The sequence below is a fragment of the Bufo bufo genome, chromosome 3 (assembly GCF_905171765.1).
Source record: "Bufo bufo chromosome 3, aBufBuf1.1, whole genome shotgun sequence".
Lineage (NCBI taxonomy): Eukaryota > Metazoa > Chordata > Amphibia > Anura > Bufonidae > Bufo > Bufo bufo.
The window spans coordinates 446,443,264-446,466,220 of record NC_053391.1 but is presented as its reverse complement, the minus strand read 5'-3'; the positions used below and the strand labels follow the sequence as shown (position 1 = coordinate 446,466,220).

The following is a 22,957-nucleotide window of genomic DNA, read 5'->3' as shown; positions in this document are numbered from 1 at the left end:
CTCCTTACCACACATTTGGGCCCCTAGAATGCCAGGGCAGTATAACTACCCGACAAGTGACCCCATTTTGGAAAGAAGACACCCCAAGGTATTCCGTGAGGGGCATGGCGAGTTCCTAGAATTTTTTATTTTTTGTCACAAGTTAGTGAAAAATGAGGATTTTTTTTTTTTTTTTTCATACAAAGTCTCATATTCCACTAACTTGTGACAAAAAATAAAAACTTCCATGAACTCACAATGCCCATCAGCGAATACCTTGGGATGTTTTTCTTTCCAAAATGGGGTCACTTGTGGGGTAGTTATACTGCCCTGGCATTCTAGGGGCCCAAATGTGTGTGTCGGGATTCGAACCTGTGACCAGCCACATCCCAGGCGGTAGCCCTGCTTACTAGGCTACCGTCCTCTCTGGACATTACTCCCTGAAACCTATTATGTAACCTCAGTCTTGCCAAGCCTTGCTCATCACCCTTGATTCCCCACACCTGGTACTTCCCTATATAAGTCCAGCCCCTTGCACTCTAGCTTGCTGATTATTGAGCTCCTGAGCCTTGATCAAGCTTCTCCTCATCTGCTGCTTCTGCTACTACTGAAAGTCCACTGCTGACCAGGAATTGCCTACCGACTACTCTTCTGCTTGTCCCTACCTACTGAACTGCTACCACCGTTGCCATCCGGATTGTCTGACCACGCTTACTGCCGCCTGCCCTGACCCACCGCCTGCCTACCGACTACTCTTCTGCTTGTCCCTACCTACTACCTGCCTGCGGTCCTTGCCACTGGGCTCCACTCCTACCTCCAGCCAGCGGTCCTCTGACTCAGGTGAGCCTGTAGGATTGTTACAGTGTGGTAAGGAGTTTGAAATCAAATTCTGTAAAAAATGACCAGTGAAATCCGAAAGGTGCTCTTTGGAATATGGGCCCCTTTGCCCACCTAGGCTGCAAAAAAGTGTCACACATCTGGTATCTCCGTACTCAGGAGAAGTTGGGGAATGTGTTTTGGGGTGTCATTTTACATATACCCATGCTGGGTGAGAGAAATATCTTGGCAAAAGACAACTTTTCCCATTTTTTTATACAAAGTTGGCATTTGGCCAAGATATTTATCTCACCCAGCATGGGTATATGTAAAAAGACACCCCAAAACACATTCCTCAACTTCTCCTGAATACAGAGATACCAGATGTGACACTTTTTTGCAGCCTAGGTGGGCAAAGGGGCCCATATTCCAAAGAGCACCTTTCGGATTTCACTGGTCATTTTTTACAGAATTTGATTTCAAACTCCTTACCACACATTTGGGCCCCTAGAATGCCAGGGCAGTATAACTACCCCACAAGTGACACCATTTTGGAAAGAAGAGACCCCAAGATATTTCGTGATGGGCATAGTGAGTTCATAGAACTTTTTATTTTTTGTCACAAGTTAGTGGAATATGAGACTTTGTAAGAAAAAAAAAAAATCATCATTTTCCGCTAACTTGTGACAAAAAATAAAAAGTTCTATGAACTCACTATGCCCATCAGCGAATACCTTAGGGTGTGTACTTTCCGAAATGGGGTAATTTGTGGGGTGTTTGTACTGTCTGGGCATTGTAGAACCTCAGGAAACATGACAGGTGCTCAGAAAGTCAGAGCTGCTTCAAAAAGCGGAAATTCACATTTTTGTACCATAGTTTGTAAACGCTATAACTTTTACCCAAACCATTTTTTTTTTACCCAAACATTTTTTTTTTATCAAAGACATGTAGAACAATAAATTTAGAGCAAAATTTATATATGGATGTAGTTTTTTTTGCAAAATTTGACAACTGAAAGTGAAAAATGTCATTTTTTTGCAAAAAAATCGTTAAATTTCGATTAACAAAAAAAGTAAAAATGTCAGCAGCAATGAAATACCACCAAATGAAAGCTCTATTAGGCTGCGTTCACACGGGCGAGATTTCCACGCGGGTGCAATGCGGTAGGTGAACGCATTGCACCCGCACTGAATCTGGACCCATTAATTTCAATGGGGCTGTTCAGATGAGCGATGATTTTCACGCATCACTTATGCGTTGCGTGAAAATCGCAGCATGCTCTATATTCTGCGTTTTTCACGCAACGCAGGCCCCATAGAAGTGAATGGGGTTGCGTGAAAATCTCATGCATCCGCAAGCAAGTGCGGATGCGGTGCGATTTTCACGCACGGTTGCTAGGTGACTGTCTATACACTGTATTATTTTCCCTTATAACATGGTTATAAGGGAAAATAATAGCATTCTGAATACAGAATGCTTAGTAGGTGATCAATTGAGGGTTAAAAAATTAAAAAAATTAACTCACCTTGTCCTCTTGTTCGCGTAGTTCTCCCGGTCTTTAGTTCTTTAAAAAGATGAACTATGGGCTAAAGGACCTTTGGTGACGTCAGATCACATGCTCCAATCACAGGGTCCATCACCGCGGTGATGGACCATGTGATTGGAGCATGTGATCTGACGTCACCAAAGGTCCTTTAGCCCATAGTTCATCTTTTGAGAAGTAAAGAAGAGACCGGGACTTACGCGAACAAACGGAGAAGGTGAGTTATTTTTTTTAATTTTTTTTAACCCTCAACTGATCACTTACTATGCATTCTGTTTTCAGAATGCTATTATTTTCCCTTATAACCATGTTATAAGGGAAAATAATAACATCTACACAACACCGAACCCAAACCTGAACTTCTGTGAAGAAGTTCGGGTCTGGGTACCACAGTCGGTTTTTTATCACGCGCGTGCAAAACACATTGCACACGCACGATAAAAACTGAACATCGGAACGCAATCGCAGTCAAAACTGACTGCAATTGCATTCCTACTCGCGCGGGTTTGCCGCAACACACCGGGACGCATCCGGAACTAATCCGGACACGCTCGTGTGAACCCAGCCTTAGTGAGAAGAAAAGGAGGTAAAATTCATTTGGGTGGTAAGTTGCATGACCGAGCAATAAACGGTGAAAGTAGTGTAGGTCAGAAGTGTAAAAAGTGGCCTGGTCTTTCAGGGTGTTTAAGCACTGGGGGCTGAGGTGGTTAAATACTGCTGTTATATTCTGGGTTTGAAAAAAAACACCAATTATTTGCAAGACCCTACATCTGGGGCCTTGGCTGCATTTGTCACAGTCAAATACAACCAGTCAATACTGCAGCTACATTGTTGGTTGACAAATTAAAAATTTTTGGGCCCGTGAAGTAATTGTATAAAATTCGCCTGTCACACTGTTGTGTGACCTCAAGAAATTTTTCATCTTTATGACACCGGCACTGCCTTACTCTCAGTGAACTTAATTGTTGACTATGGGCGGTTACATTGTCGCCTGACAAAAAACCATCTGTTAGTTTGGTGGGTGAACGCAAAGAATGAGCATCAAATAAGGGACGTGGCCCCGTTCATGGTGGAGCTCCTGTTGCAGGGAGAGGACGTGGATGATCTGTGCCAGCCACACGCACAAGTGAAACACCTTCCTCAGGTGCTAGTGGGCGAAAGAACCTTCAGCGTTTTTTGGTAGGGCCGAATGCGGCTCTACGAATGGTGAGGCCAGAACAAGTACAGGCGATAGTAGATTGGGTGGGAGACAGTGTGAAGGAACTAGAGGCACTGTCAGCCACCCAGTCTCCTGCTGAAAGATCAGAGATAGCACCTGCAGCCCATGTCCATCAGTCCTTCACCTCACCCCCTTGCAAATCAGCCAAGCAGTCTGAGCCCCAAGTCATGGAGCAGTCTCTTCTGCTTTTTGATGACTCTGCCAGCAGGGTTTCCCAGGGCCATCCACATAGCCCTGCCCAGAAGTGGAAGAGATTGAGTGCACCGATGCCCAACCACTTATGTTTCAGGATGAGTACATGGGAGGACCACCGCAGCACGTCTCGGATGATGACGAATCACAGGGGCCAATTGCTGTGGCTTTCTGCAGTGTGCAGACCGACAAGGAGGGCAGGGGTGAAGACTGGGTGGAAGACGATGAGGTCCTCAATCCCACATGGAATCAAGGTCATGCGAGTGACCTGTGTAGTTCGGAGGAAGAGGCGGTGGTCGCACAGAGCCACCAGCACAGCAGAAGAGGGAGCAGGGTGCAAAAGCGGAGTGGCCGTCCCCTAGATAGTGGAGTTTCAGCTGCAGCACACACTGGTGAGTCGCTCTGCGGAACAGCAACACTTCACCACCAATGACTGGGCCTCCATGCGAGACCTGTGTGCCTTGTTGCGCTGTTTCGAGTTCTCCACCATAATGACTTAGTCCAGCAATAGAAATAACCCTTATGAAAAATGATATATAATTTTAATAATGATCATACATGAATGACGTACACAACTCGACTATTTAAGGTAGAACCACCAATAGCTGGGTTAGCTGATATTGGGTGGGGAATCTCTCCCTAAGCTTGCACCCTGAGCTACCCCTCAGCCCAGGGACGCCCCCTAATGGTGGGGACTCCCTGTCCTCGAGCCTTGGCTACCACCTCCTACTGTACCCTTGATTAGTGACAGCGGGTGGGTGTTGGCCTCGTGGTGGACTACCAGATAAACTGACAGACAAAAAAGGTGCCCTTTGTATACAGCCCTATTGATATAGTCGCACATCAAGAGGTACAAGGTACACAAACACGTCTAAAAACACCCTACTATGATAGTGTGATAGATACAACAATAATTTTAATGAACCCCAGGGGGTGAATGAGATTAGATATTTAGATCAATAATAGAAAGAGATGAGATTAGATATTTAGATCAATATTAGAAAGAGATGACGGAGCGCAATAGTATAGTCTGATCTCCGTGGAGCGGGTGTGGATCACAGTTATTGATACAGCGGTGTCATTAATTATTAGATAATTTACGATTGGACCCAACAATAATACTTAGAGGAGGAGGAGGCACGTCCGGTCCAGCAACCCCAGAGTGAGTGGATAGTAGTTTCCAAGCAGTCATATATTCAGGGGAAGCCTTGTGTCCACAGAGTGCCCGGTATCCACTTCGATACGGAATATTAGACGATCATTAGGGCAACATGGAGTGACTATGATGGTAGAATAGCATACATTTATGATGCCCTGCAGGTCGGCCTTCAGACCAAATAATGAGATTAGGGATTATAGCTCAAATTCACCACTCGATGGGCAGAGTCAGACTGAAGGAAGGCAACTTGTTGCATTAGATCGCAGTCAGTATCTGAAGTGTCTGGTCCTCCATGATGGTTCCTCCTCTGGTCCAATGCAGGCACTCACTCTGGGGTTGCTGGACCGGACGTGCCTCCTCCTCCTCTAAGTATTATTGTTGGGTCCAATCGTAAATTATCTAATAATTAATGACACCGCTGTATCAATAACAGTGATCCACACCCGCTCCACGGAGATCATACTATACTATTGCTCTCCGTCATCTCTTTCTATTATTGATCTAAATATCTAATCTCATTCACCCCCTGGGGTTCATTAAAATTATTGTTGTATCTATCACACTATCATAGTAGGGTGTTTTTAGACGTGTTTGTGTACCTTGTACCTCTTGATGTGCGACTATATCAATAGGGCTGTATACAAAGGGCACCTTTTTTGTCTGTTTGTCTGTCAGTTTATCTGGTAGTCCACCACGAGGCCAACACCCACCCGCTGTCACTAATCAAAGGTACAGTAGGAGGTGGTAGCCAAGGCTCGAGGACAGGGAGTTCCCACCATTAGGGGGCGTCCCTGGGCTGAGGGGTAGCTCAGGGTGCAAGCTTAGGGAGAGATTCCCCACCCAATATCAGCTAACCCAGCTATTGGTGGTTCTACCTTAAATAGTCGAGTTCTGTACGTCATTCATGTATGATCATTATTAAAATTATATATCATTTTTCATAAGGGTTATTTCTATTGCTGGACTAAGTTATTATTCATTGATTGACCCATTATAATCCTGCATCTCTTAATTGCTGGACTTTACTCCACCATAATGGCCAGTGTCGATGATGCCGTTCTCAGCGTTACTATCCCACTTCTATGCCTTCTTGAAAAAACGCTGCTGGAAGAGGATGTGGCACAGGAGGAGGAGGAGGAAGAGGGATCATTTCATAGGGTTTTAGGCCAGTCATTCACAAGTGGCTCCGAGGGTGGGTTCCTCCACCCACAAACGCCAGGTACACAATTGTCCAGCCAGGGCACAGTTCTGGAGGATGAAGAGGTGGAGAATGAGGAGGAACTGTGTTCACAGCAGGGTGGCACCCAAACCAGCTCATGGCCATCACTGGTACGTGGCTGGCGGGATACAGAGGACACAGACGATACACCTCCCACAGAGGACAGCTTTTCGTTGCCTCTGGGCAGCCTGGCGATTACATGCTGCATTGTCTCCGCAACGACTGCCGAGTTGCCCACATTCTAACTTGTGCTGATTACTGGGTGGCCACGCTGCTGGATCCCCGTTACAATGACAACGTACCTTCCTTAATTCCGTCACTGGAGCGTGATCGTAATATGCGCGAGTACAAGGACGCGTTGGTAGACTCGCTGCTGGTGGCATTCCTACCTGACAGCGGGGGAACAGTGGAAGCACAAGGTGAAGGCAGAGGAGGAGGTCGCCAACGCAGCTGGGGCACCACCAGCACCTCAGAAGGCAGGGTTAGCATGGCCGAAATTTGGAAAAGCTTTGTCAGCACGCCACAACAACCAGCACCACCAGCTGATATGGAACATCTTAGCAGGAGGCAGCATTTCAGCAACATGGTGGAGCAGTATGTGTGCACACGCCTACAAGTACTGAATGATGGGTCTGCTCCCTTCGACTTTTGGGTCTCCAAATCGGGCATATGGCCTGAGCTTGCCCTTTACGCCTTGGAGCTGTTGGCCTGCCCTGCAGCCAGTGTATTGTCTGAACGTGTGTTTAGCACGGCAGGGGGCGTCATCACAGACAAACGCAGCTGCCTGTCCACAGCCAATGTGGACAAGCTCACGTTCATTAAAATGAACCAGGCATGGATCCCACAGGACTTGTCCGTACCTTGTGCAGAATAGACATGTATACCGGCCTTACCCAGCCATTGTTATACTACAGCGCAATTGCTTATTGTTGTATTTTTGATATTTACCACTCTTTTGGGGTGTACCCTAATTAAAAAAATAAATAGAAAAAACTGTGTTGGCTACCTAGTCCTCCTCCACTGCCGCTTCCACCTACACCGCTACGTCTACCGCCTCCTCAACCTCCTACTCCATATGGACCTCCACCGCATAGATCAAGATTATTTATTTTTACGTATTATTTTATTTTAAGTCATTTCACTAATTTGTCTAATACATTGTTGGGTTACATACCCCAAATTTTTGGCTGTGATATATCCCTGCTCTACCTAATGCACAGGTTAATAAATTTCACTAATTTGTCTGTTACATTGTCGGGTGACATTCACCAATTTTTGGCTGTGATATACCCCTGCTCTACCTAGTAGACAGGTTAATAAATTTCACAAATTTTTCTGTTACATAGTTGGGTGACATTCACCAATGTTTTGCTGTGATATAACCCTGCTCTACCTAGTGGACAGGTTAATACATTTCGCTAATTTGTCTGTTACATTGTTGGGTGACATTCACCAATTTTTGGCTGTTATATACCTATATACCCCTGCTCTACCTAGTAGACAGGTTAATAAATTTCACAAATTTTTCTGTTACATAGTTGGGTGACATTCACCAATTTTTGGCTGTGATATACCCCTGCTCTACCTAGTGGGCAAGGAAATACATTTCACTAATTCGTCTGTTACATTTTACCATTTTTTGCCATGAATAAACCCCTGCTCTGCATAAATGACAGGGACCTAAATTGCAAAAAATCGTCTGTTACATTGTCAGGTGACATTTTACCAATTTTACCGTATACAAACCCCTGCTCTGCATAGGTGACTGGGACCTTATTTTTTGTAAAATTGTCTGTTGAATTGGTGGGTAACATGAACACAGTTTTGCCATGAATAAACCCCTGCTCTACATAGTTGACAGGGCCCGAAATTTTTAAAAATAGTCTGTTCCATTGGTGGGTGACATTAACCCATTTTTGCCGATGAAAAACCCCTGCTCTGCATAGTTGACAGGGACTTAAATTTGTAAAATTCTCTTTAATTGGCCCTTTCATTCGATCCTTCCGCTTTAAAAACTTGTCCCACATTTCCGCTCTATCACATTGCAGCCATTGACCTCCCATTATCCATTTCTCACGCTCCCTTTCTGGCGTGGAACCCTGATTCGCCACTAACTGTGATCAACATGGTAGGCACAGAAAAGAACATCGAAAATTGATAGAGAAGATAGCCAATTGGATCATGGACGTCACGGGGACGTGCGATCAGGCAGAAGTTATTTAGAGTCAACAAAGCGGCAGCAGGGCTTCTCCTGTCTAACGTTTCCAAATCCAAAATACCCCAGTGACATTCCCTATAATTTTTTATTAATCATTCCAATAACAGGGCATCTTAAGAATCCTGCATTGTTATTTATCGTCACTTCCTCCCCTAGTCGGGAGTGGGTAATTGCCGTGCGCCCCCTCCTTTCATTCGATCCTTCCACTTTGATAACTTTTCCTACATTTCCGCTCGATCACATTTCATTTCATACATTGACCTCCCTTGGATGTGGTATCCCTTTCTCACGCTCCCTCTCCGGCGTGGAACCCTGATTCGCCGCTAACCGTGATCAACATGGTAGGCGCAGAAAAGAACATCGAAAGTTGATAAAGATATCCAATTGGATCGTGGACATCACGGGGACGTACAACATGGTGGAGCAGTATGTGTGCACACGCCTACACGTACTGACTGATGGGTCTGCCCCCTTCAACTTCTGGGTCTCCAAATTGGGCACATGGCCTGAGCTTGCCCTTTACGCCTTTGGAGGTGCTGGCCTGCCCTGCAGCCAGTGTATTGTCTGAATGTTTGTTTAGCACGGCTGGAGGGGGTTATCACAGGTTATATTTCCCAATGTTTTGGGATCTACCCACATTTAAACAAAAACAATAACCAAAAACCAGTGTTGGCTACCTCCTCCTCCACCGCCGCTTCCACCTACACCGCCACATCCACCGTCTCCTCAACCTCCTACTCCATATGGACCTCCTCCTCCTAGATCAAGATTATTATTTTTTATTTTTGCATTTTTTATGTTATTTTAAGTCATATCCCTATCCACATTTGTTTGCAGAGCACTTGCCATGCTCTTAACCACATTTTGCTGCCATTTGCAGCCCTCTAGCCCTTTCCATGACTTTTTTAGAGCAATTTTAGTGCTCCAAAGTTCGGGTCCCCATTGACTTAAATAGGGTTCGGGGTCAAGTTTGGGTCCCGAACTCAAACTTTTTTGTGAAGTTCAGCCGAACCCATCGAACCCGAACATCCAGGTGTCCTTCTCAACTCTAGCTGTGAAACAAGTGTCAGGTGGCAGTTATTATTAGGGTATATTTGAATGCTGAGCCTTGTTGCAGAATTACAGCACAACATAGGGTTTTACAAAATCCAACTTTTTTCCATTGCAGATTATTATCATAATTGTTTGCTTTGAAGGACAGAGCTTGGCTGACTGTTAAATAGATTGTCCAATGATTTATGGTGACATATCCCAGAGATGGCAGATGACTGTCAGGGTCCTGGCAGCTCATGGTCGAGGGACTATATTGTGCCTCTTAATAAGGGATCATGGCCTAGATTTACTAACCCCATTAATGGTGTAAACTTAAAGGGGTTGTGTAGGATTGGTGACATTTGTTTAAGTGCACTTTATTCACCTTAATTGTACATACATGCGTGTGTTACCTTTTTATTCCTATTGTGATGCCCCGCTTCAACATCTCAAAATTCTGAGCCGGAAGTGTAGATTTTCTACAAGTTAGTGACGTACCGGGGCCCTTTGTGGAGAGCGATACCTCTTCTTCCGCTTTGCAAGGTGCCCGGTGACGTCACCGGCACCAATGGGCATTATTCAGAGTGCAAGGAGGGCGGTTAGTAGGCGGCAACAGGCAGCGCTAGGTAACGCCCCTCTTGTCCGGTGACGTCACCGGCACACAAGAATATTATGCAAAGCGCATGGAGGCAGGTTTGAAGGCGGTAATAGGCAGCGATATGTAACGCCCCTCTGGTCCGGTGACGTCACCGGGCATTGCGCAGCGTTATCTATGAATAAAGAGGAGAGATATGGTTGCAGGAGGCAGAATATCAATGAGGGGGAAGGATGCACAGAGGTGTTGAGACTGCTATGACGGATAGCCCGAATGCCGCAATGCTGCGCTGCCTTGTGGGATGCACAAGGCAGTGCGGCAGAAAGTTACCTCACACATACACAAACATGTAAACATTTAGTAGGAGCACTGGAGACGTGCCAAAAATACTGGAAACCAACAGGGGACCTTGAATCAGACAGACAAGGTGATATATCATGTTTTTAAACATTTATTTGATCCCGGACAACCCTTTTAAGGACTCTTGCACACGACCGTATGCCCTCCGAAACATACAGTCCGTGAGCAGGCCATATGTCCCGGGGTGGCATTGATCATGCGCACCGGAGCACACAGCATCATAAATTACAATGATGCTGTGCAAGTCAGGCTGCCCGCAGTACTATTGTCCCGGCCTCATAGGATCGTATGAATGCGGGACAATAGTTCCGTGGGCGGCCCGACGTGCACAGCATCATTGTAATTTATGATGCTGTGCACTCCCATGCGCACTATCAAGGCCGCTCTGGGACATACGGACATAATAGTGCCGCCGATTGCCCGATGAACGAGCAAACGCTTGTTCATCGGGCAATTCTGATTTTTAACCGTGCTTACAATTCAGCGCTTCCCGGTGGCAGATTGTGCAGTCTAATAGCGATCTGCTGCTGGCAAACCACTAGATAGTATGGGGATGAGCGATGGTATAGCGATCGCTCCTCTCCATACTGTGGAGAAAATCAGTGCATATAATAGCAGCGGTCTTTTCCGCTAGCTAGCAAACGCTTCCCTCCTGACAATCGCTTGCTGATCTGCCTGTCTAAGGCTCCATTCACACATCCGCAATTCCATTCTGCATTTTGCGGAACGGAATTGCGGACCCATTCATTTCTATGGGGTCGCACGATGTGCTGCCCGGATCAATTCCGATCCCGAAAAAAATAGAACATGTCCTATTCTTGTCCGCAATTGCGGACAAGAATAGCTATTTTGTATTAAGTGCCGGTGATGTGCGGTCCGCCAAAGGTGGATCCGCAAAACAAACACGGACGTGTGAATGGACCCTAATACAGGCTTTAGACAGGCTGTCTGGACCTGCACTAGATTTATCACAGTGGGTCAGGCTAGATGATGATTGTGGTGCAGGGATATACACTTTTGTCAAGCTCTATACCAACTAGTGGCGTACCTTCAATGGAGGCAGACCATGCAACTGTGATGGGGGCCCGTGGAAAGGGGGCCTAACGCTGAACTCCTTTTCCGGACAAGAAAACACTTTCATGCAGCTGCCACCAGTGGGAGCTCAGTGCAAAGAGATTTCAGCTTCCATTCCTATACACTGAGCTCCCCCTAGTGGTGGCTGCAGGCAGCCATCTTTTTAGTAGAAGGGAAGCAGAGTTATCAGTGTATTTATGGCAGTTTATGGTGTAAACAGATTGAGAAATATGGTGTTCAGAATCAGTGTTATATTTATGAAGCACCTATTAGGTAAGGTAGAGAGCAACTTTTTTTTATTACTAATTTCTTAATTAAAATTTCTAGAAATCTGGGGTGTTGCTATTTGCATGTGAGTGATTGTCACACATGTACTAGGAAACTGGGCAGGGCAGGGGGACTCATAGTAAGTTTTGCTATGGGGCCCTATGAGATCTGTGTATGCCCCGTATACCAACTATTGGTTGGCTTACTTTGAGACAGACTTTGAGGGACACGTCCAAGGTCATGCCCTTGCCTGAGAAGACACACCCCTTTCTTATAAGACCCACCCCCTTATCAGACTAGATGGAAAAAGTCTTGAAACCCTAGTTGCACTAAATATTACCAAAATTGCACTAACTTGTGCCACTTTTTAGACAGATTCTAGGTAAAGACACGTTAATAAATCTGGGCCAATGTCTCCCTTACCTTCCTAAGACTAACTTTCGCACATTATAATTAGAAAAAGTAATTGATTAAGGTAAGTGCTATTTTATTATGCTTGCCTAACTTCGTCCTGTATACTGATTGGAAACATCCTCATGTACCCTACAGACGCTTGCTCATTGAAGCTTTCTTATTTGTGGTGTTTGGTTTTATCTCTTAAAGGGGTTGTCCGGGTTCAGAGCTGAACCCAGACATATCCTTATTTTCACCCAGGCAGCCCCCCTGATGTTGGAATCTCATGCTCCGATGCGCTCCCTTGCCCTGCACTAGATCGCGCAGGGCACAGGCTATTTTGTTTACAATAACACACTGCTGGGCGGAAGCTTCTACCCGGCAGTGCGTTCGGTGACGTCACCGGCTCAGATGGACGTGCTTTAGCGCTGCCCTAGCCGTTTTACTGGCTAGGGCAGCGCTAAAGCCCGCCCATCAGTGCCGGTGACGTCACCGGGTTTCCTGGCAGCCCCATGGAGAGCCCGGTACGTCACCGGAGCTCTTGAAAATGCCTTTGCCCTGCGTGATTTAGCGCAGGGCAAAGTACAGCATCAGAGCATTAACTGCTCCGATGCTCAAGTCAGGGGGGCTGCCTGGGTGAAAATGGAGGTATGTCCGGGTTCAGCTCTGAACCCGAATAACCCTTTTAAATGGTAAGACTGTTAGCAACCCGTCAAGCTAGGCCATGCCCTATTGGAAACCGTAATGAAACTCCGATGGATCCTTTTAAAAGTTAATGCGGAATGATGGATTGTCCCAACAGTTCATGAAAGAAGCCACAACACATACGTGAAAAGAGCCTAACTCCAATGAGCTCTACATCTCGTAACCAGGTTTCTATCCACTACATGTACTAAACTGTCTGAATTTTCATTATATATTTATTGGCTGCAATCGTGATACCCCTTTAAAACCTTCACGCAAATTGCCTTACATGTACTGCATTTGTGTGCAGGTAATATATTGAGCAGGCTCATGAGCTGAGCCTGCTCCACAGGTGGTGGGTGCAGGCTGTGTAATACCCGATCAGTATCGACCACAACATCTGAGCGGATAGACAGAGAAAATTGCAGGGGTTCAGAATGGCTGCTATGGCATCCTGAGCCCTATGAAGAGTCCTGTCATAGTAAACTGCCTGTCAAACTGTGCCTATGGCAGGGCTTGACAGGCAGCTAGTAAAAATCCCATAGGCTGCAATAGTACTCTTTTGCAGTCTATAATTCAAGTGATCAGAGGATAGTAAGTTCAAGTTCCCCTAAGGAGACAAAAATTACAGTAAGAAAAACAAAAAAAAAAAATTATATATATATTATATATAGAAAATTCAAATCAGCCCCATTTCCAAATTTAACATATATAAATAAACAAAATAGCTATCTCCGCATCTGAAAATGTCTGAACTATTAAAATCTAAAAATATTTTTTCTGAGCAGTGAATGCTGTAAAGGAAAAAAAAAAGAAAAAAAATTGTGTGATTCGCCATTTTTTTCATCGGGTCTCTATGATGAGTCATATTTACCCTAAAATGGTAACCATAAAAACTAAAGCTTTCTCCCCCAAAAATTTTTCACACAGCCCTTTAGATGGAAATATAAAAAAAAAAATTAAGACTGTCAGAATATGGCGATGCAAAGAAATTTTTTTTTTTTTTTTTACAGTAAAACATAAAAACAGTATACATTTGGTAACACCACAATCGTACTGACCCGCAGAATAAGGTCGTCTTGTCATTTTTAGAGCACCGCGAATACCATAACAACAAAACCCCAAAACTCATGGCAGATTTTTTGTTTTAGTTTCACCCCACAAAGAATTACAGTATATCCCCATTTTTCAATATAAGATATAGTAAATAAAATTGTGCCATTAAAATCACAGCACGTCCCGCAAAAAAATAAGCGGAAAAATAACATCAAAATAAAAAAGCTCAGGAAAAAAACAAAACAAAGCGATCTCACACCTTTTTCAAATTCCTGATGTCCTCTGCCCATCAATTGACTATAAAAGAAAAGCGCAGTATGTGCACAATAGCTGCTGGCACAAGGGCAATAGACAGTCGACATGATCAGATCGCCCCCTTCCTGAAACCAAGCATTTTTGGTAATGTTCGGGAATGACTGGAGAATGCTAATGAGGGTAGCAGTATACTCCAGTGCAGCCTCCTGCTGGCAGCAGCATCACTGCAGTGTGCTGAGGGGGGCAGACATGCAGCCGGCTAATGGGGGAGGGCAGGGCCGGGTGTGTCAGCCTGTGTGTCCTCCTGCACCTCAGACTGTCAGCATGAAATTCCCGGGCTCGGTGCTGGTGTCAGTCGTTCTGTTTGTGGCAGAGACAGTGACCGCCCTGTATGTAAGCAGCAGGTACAGCTCAGCCGGGGACAGGACCTGGCACTCCCTCACCCTCCTCTTCTGCCTCCTGCCCTGTGTCCTGGTGCAGCTGAACCTCCTCGTCATCCACAGGGACCTGAGCAAGGACAGACCGCTGGTGCTGCTGCTGCACCTGCTGCAGCTGGGACCCTTGGTGAGGTGAGGAAGGGGCGCCTGGGGGGTGATGGCAGGCAGGAGCACCATGCTGTGTGCCTGGCATAGCAGCAGAATGTCTGGAATATGGCAGCATGGGAGGAATAGACATCTCCCTGCTGCTAGCTTCATCTGTTTTCTGTGTACAGTCCTCTGCTACACCATGTTACAGATACATCTGCATCACTCTTCTTTATGGAATTATAAAAGCCAGAAAATTACCTGCGATTTAACGGATTTTAAAGAATTTTTGATGATGCTATTTTTCATTTTCCATGTCGCTATCTAGATTTAAACAAAAAGCATAAAATCCTGCAGTTTCTGCACAGGCCACTGAGCCCTAATAATACAGTAGGTACCACTGCTTGGTCCTCTGCATTTGATCAGTGAGGGTCGGACATCAGGGACCCCTGCCAAACAGCCGTGGCATTCTCACTGCTTCCTGCAGGCCAGTGACGTCAAGTGGCCTGAGCGCAGCTCAGCCCCATTGAAGTGGTGTCGGACCCCCGCCGTTCAGATGCTGATGACCTATACAAGGGATAGATCATCAGTAAGAAACATGTAAAGAGCCCCTTTAATGCTTCCTAAATGGTGTTAAAGGGGTTGTTTGACTTCGGCAAATGGCATTTATCATGTAGACAAAGTGAATACAAGGCAGTTACTAATGTATTGTGATTGTCCATATTGCAAGGTGGCCAGAACAGGAGCTGCTGCGCATGCGTGCCTATGCGCACTCATACCAGAGAGGACGGCGCCTTTTCCTATAGTGTGCAAGCACGGCCACCACTGCTGTATTGCAGGGTGGTCGTAACCATGGAAACAAGCAGGGTATAATGTGATGGAAAAATGAATCCAGCCAGCAAAGGAGGCAATATGGACAATCACAATACATTAGTAAGTGCCTTGTATTAACTTTCTCTACAAGATACAGTAATAGGGCAACTCCTTTAAGAATAACTGCGGCAAGATGGCTGCCACCCATAATTATGTTCAGGAAACAGGAAAAAAAAAACATTAGATAAAAAGGATATATGTTGCTGATTTTAACTGGCATATAAAATTTCCTTTAAAGGGGTTTTGCCATCACATACAGTGGGCACAGCCGCCCTGTATTAATTTCAAAGGGTCCGCCGAAAATAGCTGAGCGCTGGCTCGGCTATTTCAGTTTGCCCATAGAAATGAATGGGAGCAGGGGCCGCGCATGCGCTCCTATTCACTTGTATGGAAGCAGCGCTTGGTGGTGGTTTCCAAGATGGAATCTGTGTCCTCTACTGTGCAGACTGGTGCGGATACAGGAGATGCAGGGAAGCTATGGATGTCTTCTATCTGCACCAGCTGTGCAGTAGAGGAAACAGATGCCTTTTTGAGACAGTATAGATGTCATGGCATGTTTACTGTATATCGGTACCCATGGGCACTGGGGGGGCCTCACCATGCCGCCTAAGGTAAGCTCTAGTGATGTACCATGCCATCACATTGTATTTTGTTTTTCTTCTATTCTATTCCTCCATTTGCTTTTTTGCGCTGTATGCAAGTCTACTTTCACACTGGCGTTTTGGCTTTCCGTTTGTGAGATCTGTTCAGGGCTCTCACAAGCGGTCCAAAACGGATCAGTTTGCCCTAATGCATTCTGAATGGAAAAGGATCCGCTCAGAATGCCTCAGTTTGCCTCCATTCAGTCTCCATTCCACTTTGGAGGCGGACAGCAAAATGCTGATTGCAACGTTTTGGTGTCAGTCTGATGAAACTGAGCCAAACTGATCCGACACAATGTAAGTCAATGGGGACGGATCCGTTGTCACTGACACAATCTGGCACAATAGAAAACGGATCCGTCCCCCATTGACTTTTAATGGTGTTCAAGACGGATCCGTTTTGGCTATGTTACAGATAATACAAACGGATCCGTTCTGAACGGATGCAGACGGCTGTATTATCTGAACGGATCCGTCTGTGACAGATCCACACAAAACGCGAGTGTGAAAGTAGCCTTAATGTTCATCAAGTGGTATGCATGAAATGACACGTTATCGCTATTCTATGGGTTAGTACTATGTCATATACACTGCCTGCCCCCCAAAAAAGTTGCCACCTGGATTTAACTAAGCAAATAGTTATGAGCCTCCTTTTGCATAATTACTGCATGGGCGATTATCTTTCAGCTGGCAACAAGTTATTTAACCCCAACTGGTGCAATGAGTTGCTTCTCATTTCTTAAACAACCATGTCGAAAGATATATCTCGTGGTCGTGGAAAAGATGTTAGTCTGTTTGAGAAGGGTCAAATCATTGGCATATAATATTTCCAAGTGACCCACTAGACCCAGGAGGTCAATTGTACGGTTCCAATAGTCTAAGACTATAAATCCTGTTTCTGGTCATTTTTTTATTATTAAAATATAACTTTCATTTCTCTTTTATTAAACAAACATTGCCACAAAAACATAAGGAATTTTAAAAATGAGGTTATTACTTATATCTCTTTCAATGGAGTGCAGATAGTTTGTGTCTGTAATGTCGGCCGACACCAGACACTCTAACTTATACTGCACTCTCTCCAATTGTTACCCTACCTAGAGTGCTGTTTTTCCAAGTGTCTGATATCTGCTCAGGCGCTCTTAGCGGCAACTACCGCCCGCACTTAATCCTTTTATCTGCCCCTATGATATACAAATGTACACGGCGTCTGCAGATCGCCGTGCGGTTATTCATTCATTTGCCCTGCCATAATTTTTAAAAGGCTAAAGATGCAGCTCCCCCAACATGTTTCACCCCAAGATGCGGCTTCTTCAGGGGGATAAGGAGCTACTATCAACACGAGTGTTACGTTTGTAAAGTCTTTTATACCTATAGGGCGGTTCTCACCCTATGATGTCCTATAAGATTCTAGCTCATGTTGATATAATTGCAAATGGGCCAATCCAAGTGCGGGTTATTCAGTCACGATGGACTGGTTGTAGACTAATCACTTTGTTCCTTGTGCGCTTGCATCCGATACTTAGTCTCTTTTCACTACAGTTGTTATATGCACATGCGCCAGGACTTCAGATTTTTTGTCTCTCAGCCTAGATGGCATCAATGCGCATGCGTGAATACTTAGAATTTTCTCACGGGTTCCAGTGGTTGAGTGTACATGTATCAAGACTTCGACTTTTTTTTACCTCTCTACTTGGGGGGTGTAAGTGCGCATGCGTGAATACTTAGGACTTTCTCCCAGGCTCCAAAGCAAAGGGCGCATGCGTCAGGACTTCAATTTGTTAGCCTTTCTGTCTCAGTCTAATAGGTCCTTAAGTTTTCTGCTAAGCTTTTATAATCAGGTTCGTATGCGTCGGGACTTTAATTTGAACCATCTAGTTCTGAAGGTCATCAAACCGCATGCGCTACTACTTAGCATGTTCCTGTCTAGAATTTATACTAAAAGCGGTATGCTTAATATTGTCAGGTAGGCATGCATGCGTCCATACTTTAAAGATTGCAACCCCAGTCCGATGGGTCAGATACCTATGCCGGTACTTGATGATTTGAATATGTACTATACTCAGATACCCTAGATCAGGGGTACTCAACTAGTTTTATTAAAGGTCCACATACCTGGGTCTGCAGTCAGGTGAAGGTCCGAGCTGAACGCCAACAGTAAAGATGCCATGCGATCATGTGATCCATGCGCGTGGGGCGCTCTGACGTTATAGTGGAGCGCCCCGGGTAAGTCCCAGAATTAGTAATGGCCACATTAGTGCCCCAGTAAGAATAATGCCCCCAGTAAGAATAATGTCCCCATTAGTGCCCCCAGTAAGAGTAATGCCCCCATTAGTGCCCCCCTTCTCTGCTTTTGCAAAAAAATAAAATAAAATTAGCATTCACCTGGCTGCGGTGAACATTCGCTGCTGACTGCAAGCTCAGGACCGGTGCTCCAACGTGATGACGTCTTGTAGGTCCTGTCTTGAGCTTCTAGTCAGCAGGGAGTGCTCTCCACAGCGTGAGCAAATGGAGGTGGAGGTACCGTAATTTTATTAATTTTTTTACTGGCACAAGTTGCGGTGGAGGTAAAGGCTGTACTAATGGGCGTTCCATGATGGAAGCGCTCATTAGTAAGGGTACTTTCACACTTGCAGCAGGACGGATCCGACAGGCTGCTCACCCAGTCAGATCCATCTTGCCACTACTTTGCCGTGCCGCTGCTCTGTGCCCATCGACTATAATGGGGATGGGGGCAGAGCTACGGCTCAGCACGGTGAGAGGCCGCCAGACTAAAAGTACTACATGTCCGACTTTTTCGTCTGGCGGCCTCACGCCGTGCACTGCCATGCTGCGCTGTAGCTCCACTCCCGCTATAGTCAATGGGGAGTGGCAGTCCGGCGAAATAGCGGCAGGACGGATCTGACAGGGTGAACAGCCTGTCGGATCCGTCCTGCCGCAAGTGTGAAAGGAGCCTAACAGTCCTTACAGGAAAATTCTGGCACCGGCAAGGGAACTAAAATACCAGCCTTGCTGGTGAACTACTGGCCGGGTGGCAACCCAAGCCACAGAACAGACATATGATAGTTTTGTTCCGCATCCAATTCCCATTATTGGGGGATTGGATGCGGCCCCTTAATTACAATGGGGCCACAAGAGATGCAGACAGCACACTGTGTGCTGTCTGCATCTTTTTCCGCTCCATTGAAACTAAGGGGTCCGCATCCAATGCCCCAATAATGGGAATTAGATGCGGAACAAAACTATCATGGTTTGATGGGGCTTAATCACTTTATTTAATCAGGTTACCTAAAGAAGATGGCCCAGGGGAGATGGGAACATGACACTGGAGTCAGTGACGTGTTCCCGCCTCTCTGTAGCCCTCTCCACGCACCCCTTACTTTCCAAATGTGACATTTATTTCATTGGTGGCAGTGGTGATGTCACTCCCTCTCCAGCATCACGTAAGTGTCCTTTGGAGCTTGAAGCTCCCTTATGTGCTGCCACTGCTGCAGGGGAGGAGGGACCTGTGAGCGCACTGAGGGAGAAAGCGCTGGTGCCTGCATGTGGAGGGAGCCGTCTCTCACTGCACCCCTGGGAAGGAGGAAGTTTGCCGGTAAGCTCCGCCTCTTGCACGTACCAGAGTGTGCAGGAGGAGGAGCGCTATATGTGGAGGGAGCCGGCCTGTCTCACTGCGCTCTGGGACAGGAGGAAGTGCGTCGGTAAGCTCCTCCTCCTGCACGGCACAGTGTGCAGGAGGAGGAGCGCTATATGTGGAGGGAGCCGGCCTGTCTCACTGCGCTCTGGGACAGGAGGAAGTGCGTCGGTAAGCTCCGCCTCTTGCACGTACCAGAGTGTGCAGGAGGAGGAGCGCTATATGTGGAGGGAGCCGGCCTGTCTCACTGCGCTCTGGGACAGGAGGAAGTGCGCCGGTAAGCTCCTCCTCCTGCACGGCACAGTGTGCAGGAGATAGTGATGGGAAGTTCGGATCTTTTAGGTGAATCGGTTCATTTGAATCAGCTCATTCGGATCAGAATCGGATCTTCGGTTCACTTGGCGAGTCAGACTGCTGAGCTGACTCGCAAGTGAACTGAAGACTCTAGGTGCCGGTGCGCATGCGCAGCTGCTGACTCAGTCAGTGACACTGCAGTGAGTCGGCTCTTCAGCTCTCTGAAGTTGAACTCGTCTCTGATTAGTATTGAGTGATTTAGGAAGAGTGATTTTTTTATAGTAAAGGGAAGCTGAGGCTGACGTTGGACAGGCGGACAGGAGGAAGCTGTCACTGTGGTGTGCAATGTGAATTGTTGTCTGTTGTGCATTGTTCCCCACAGTGACAACAGTCTGACACTGACAGTAGTACAACCAACCAAGTGATGTGAAATGTGAATGCACAGGGAAAACTATGTGCTGAACTGTGTCATCTGTCCCTTCTCTTATCTCTCTGCTCCTTATCACTGCTGCAACAAGAGCCGACAGCCTCAGTGTAACCTGTTCTACAGTCCGACGACTCTCGGCTCTTCTAACTCAATGAATCGAATGAGTCACTGACTGAGTCGGATCTTTAGATTCTTGTGACTCATTCCATTCATTTAGACTCCCTGACCCTGCACTACTCCGAGGACTCGAGTCAGAGCTGCAGTGTGCTGTGCTTGCCTCGCCCCCTCAGCTCTGGTCGGTGATTGGTTGGTGGGCGGGGAGGGGCGGGGCTGGCAGAAGCCAGCTTCCACTCTAAGATCATATTACGCTCCTCCCGAGTCCCTCCCTCAGGCTCCTGCTGCCAGCGTGAGGTGAGGTGAGCTGAGCGTCTCTGTCTGCATTGCTGTGTGCTGTGACTGAGCTGAGCCGGTTCAAACGGATCAGATCACTCTGAACTGAATCGATTGGAGGAGCGCTCTGAAGGATGGCCGGGGTCCGGACAACTGGCGGCCGCGGTCCGTATTTGGACCGCGGTCCTCCAGTTGAGTACCCCTGGCCCCTGCCCTAGATCTAACTGTAAACTACATACTGTATACGCCCAAACTCTGGCTTTATTATCACTGTTTTTTGAACAAACCCGTATATTTATTGTAATCTGGATATTGGGGCCCTTTTGTTTTTTGCTTCTGAGCTTTTGTTTATTTATTATTTTTTATTATTACCTTATATAAGATTATTTATAATGAAGAGAGTAGATAATTCGTCAGTTGCTCTTTTTGATCATGGGGTGTATCTCTTAGAGACAATCCCAGTGATAAATCTTTTATTATTTTTTTTATTTTATATAAACGCTGTAAAGGTGAATCCTTTGTTCAATCCGTTCGGGCTCATAGTATTTAGCCTCTGGATCCATCTTGCTTCACTCTGCAGGAGCTTCCTATCCAGGTTACCTCCTCTTGGACCCATACTCAGTTTTTCTATGCCCCAGAAACGTAGGACTGTTGTATTATTGCCATGTACATATTTTATATGTCTGGCAATATATAAAAGCCCGAACGGATCGAACGAAGGATTCACCTTTAGGCCTCATGCACACGACCATTGTGTGCATCCGTGGCCGTTGTGCCGTTTTCCTTTTTTTTTTCGCGGACCCATTGACTTTCAATGGGTCTGTGGAAAATTCGGAAAATGCACCGTTTTGCAGCCGCATCCGTGATCAGTGTTTTCTGTCCGTCAAAAAAATAGGACCTGTCCTATTTTTTTGACGGACAACGGTTCACGGACCCATTCAAGTCAATGGGTCCGTGAAAGAACACGGATGCACACAAGATTGGCATCCGTGGCCGCAGGTTACTTTCATGCAGACGGATCCGAAGATCCGTCTGCATAAAAGCTTTTTCAGAGATGAGTTTTCACTTCGTGAAAACTCAAATCCGACAGTATACTCTAACACAGAGGCGTTCCCATAGTGATGGGGACGCTTCTAGTTAGAATATACTACGAACTGTGTACATGACTGCCCCCTGCTGCCTGGCAGCACCCGATCTCTTAGGGGGCTGTGATCCGCACAATTAACCCCTCATATCATAGCCCCCTATAAGAGATCAGGGGTTGCCAGGCAGCAGACCCCCCCTCCCTCCCCAGTTTGAATATCATTGGTGGCCAGTGTGCGGCCTCCCCCGGCCACCCCCCCTCCCTCTATTGTAATATCATTGGTGGCCAGTGTGCGCCCCCCCCCCCCCCCCCCCCTCTATTGTATTAATATCATTGGTGGCCAGTGTGCGGCCTCTGTCGGCCCCCCTCTATTGTAATTACATTGGTGGCCAGTGTGCGGCCTCCCCTCTCCCCCCCCCCTGCCCGATCATTGGTGGCAGCGGAGATTCCGATCGGAGTCCCAGTTTAATCGCTCTGGGGCTCCGATCGGTAACCATGGCAACCAGGACGCTACTGCAGGCCTGGTTGCCATGGTTACTTAGCAATATTACAATATTAGGGTCTATTCACACGTCCGTTTTTTCTTTCCTGATCTGTTCCATTTTTTCAGGAACAGATCTGGACCCATTCATTTTCAATGGGTCCTGGAAAAAAACGGACAGCTCAATGTCTGATTTTTTCCAGGACCCATTGAAAATGAATGGGTCCAGATCTGTTCCTGAAAAAACGGAACAGATCAGGAAAGAAAAAACGGACGTGTGAATGGACCCTTAGAAGCATCATACTTGGCTGCTGCGCCGTCTGTGTCCGGCCGGGAGCTCCTCCTACTGGTAAGTGACAGGTCTGTGCGGCGCATTGCTTAATGATCTGTCACTTACCAGTAGAAGGAGCTCCAGCCGGACACAGACAGCGCAGCAGCCAGCAGGTAAGTATGATGCTTCTAATATTGTAATATTGCTAAGTAACCATGGCAACCAGGCCTGCAGTAGCATCCTGGTTGCCATGGTTACCGTTCGGAGCCCCAGAGCG

The 22,957-nt window shown here is 46.4% G+C and overlaps 1 protein-coding gene across 1 annotated transcript in view; it reads left to right on the top strand.

The window, feature by feature from the left end:
- The first annotated feature begins 14,385 nt into the window (after positions 1-14,385).
- Positions 14,386-22,957, top strand: part of XK (X-linked Kx blood group) — a 37,503-nt gene continuing 28,931 nt past the window's right edge. Inside the window, exon 1 of the mRNA XM_040422314.1 lies at positions 14,386-14,630. Coding sequence (XP_040278248.1) covers positions 14,386-14,630 — 245 coding nt within the window. The remainder of the gene's footprint in view (positions 14,631-22,957) is intronic.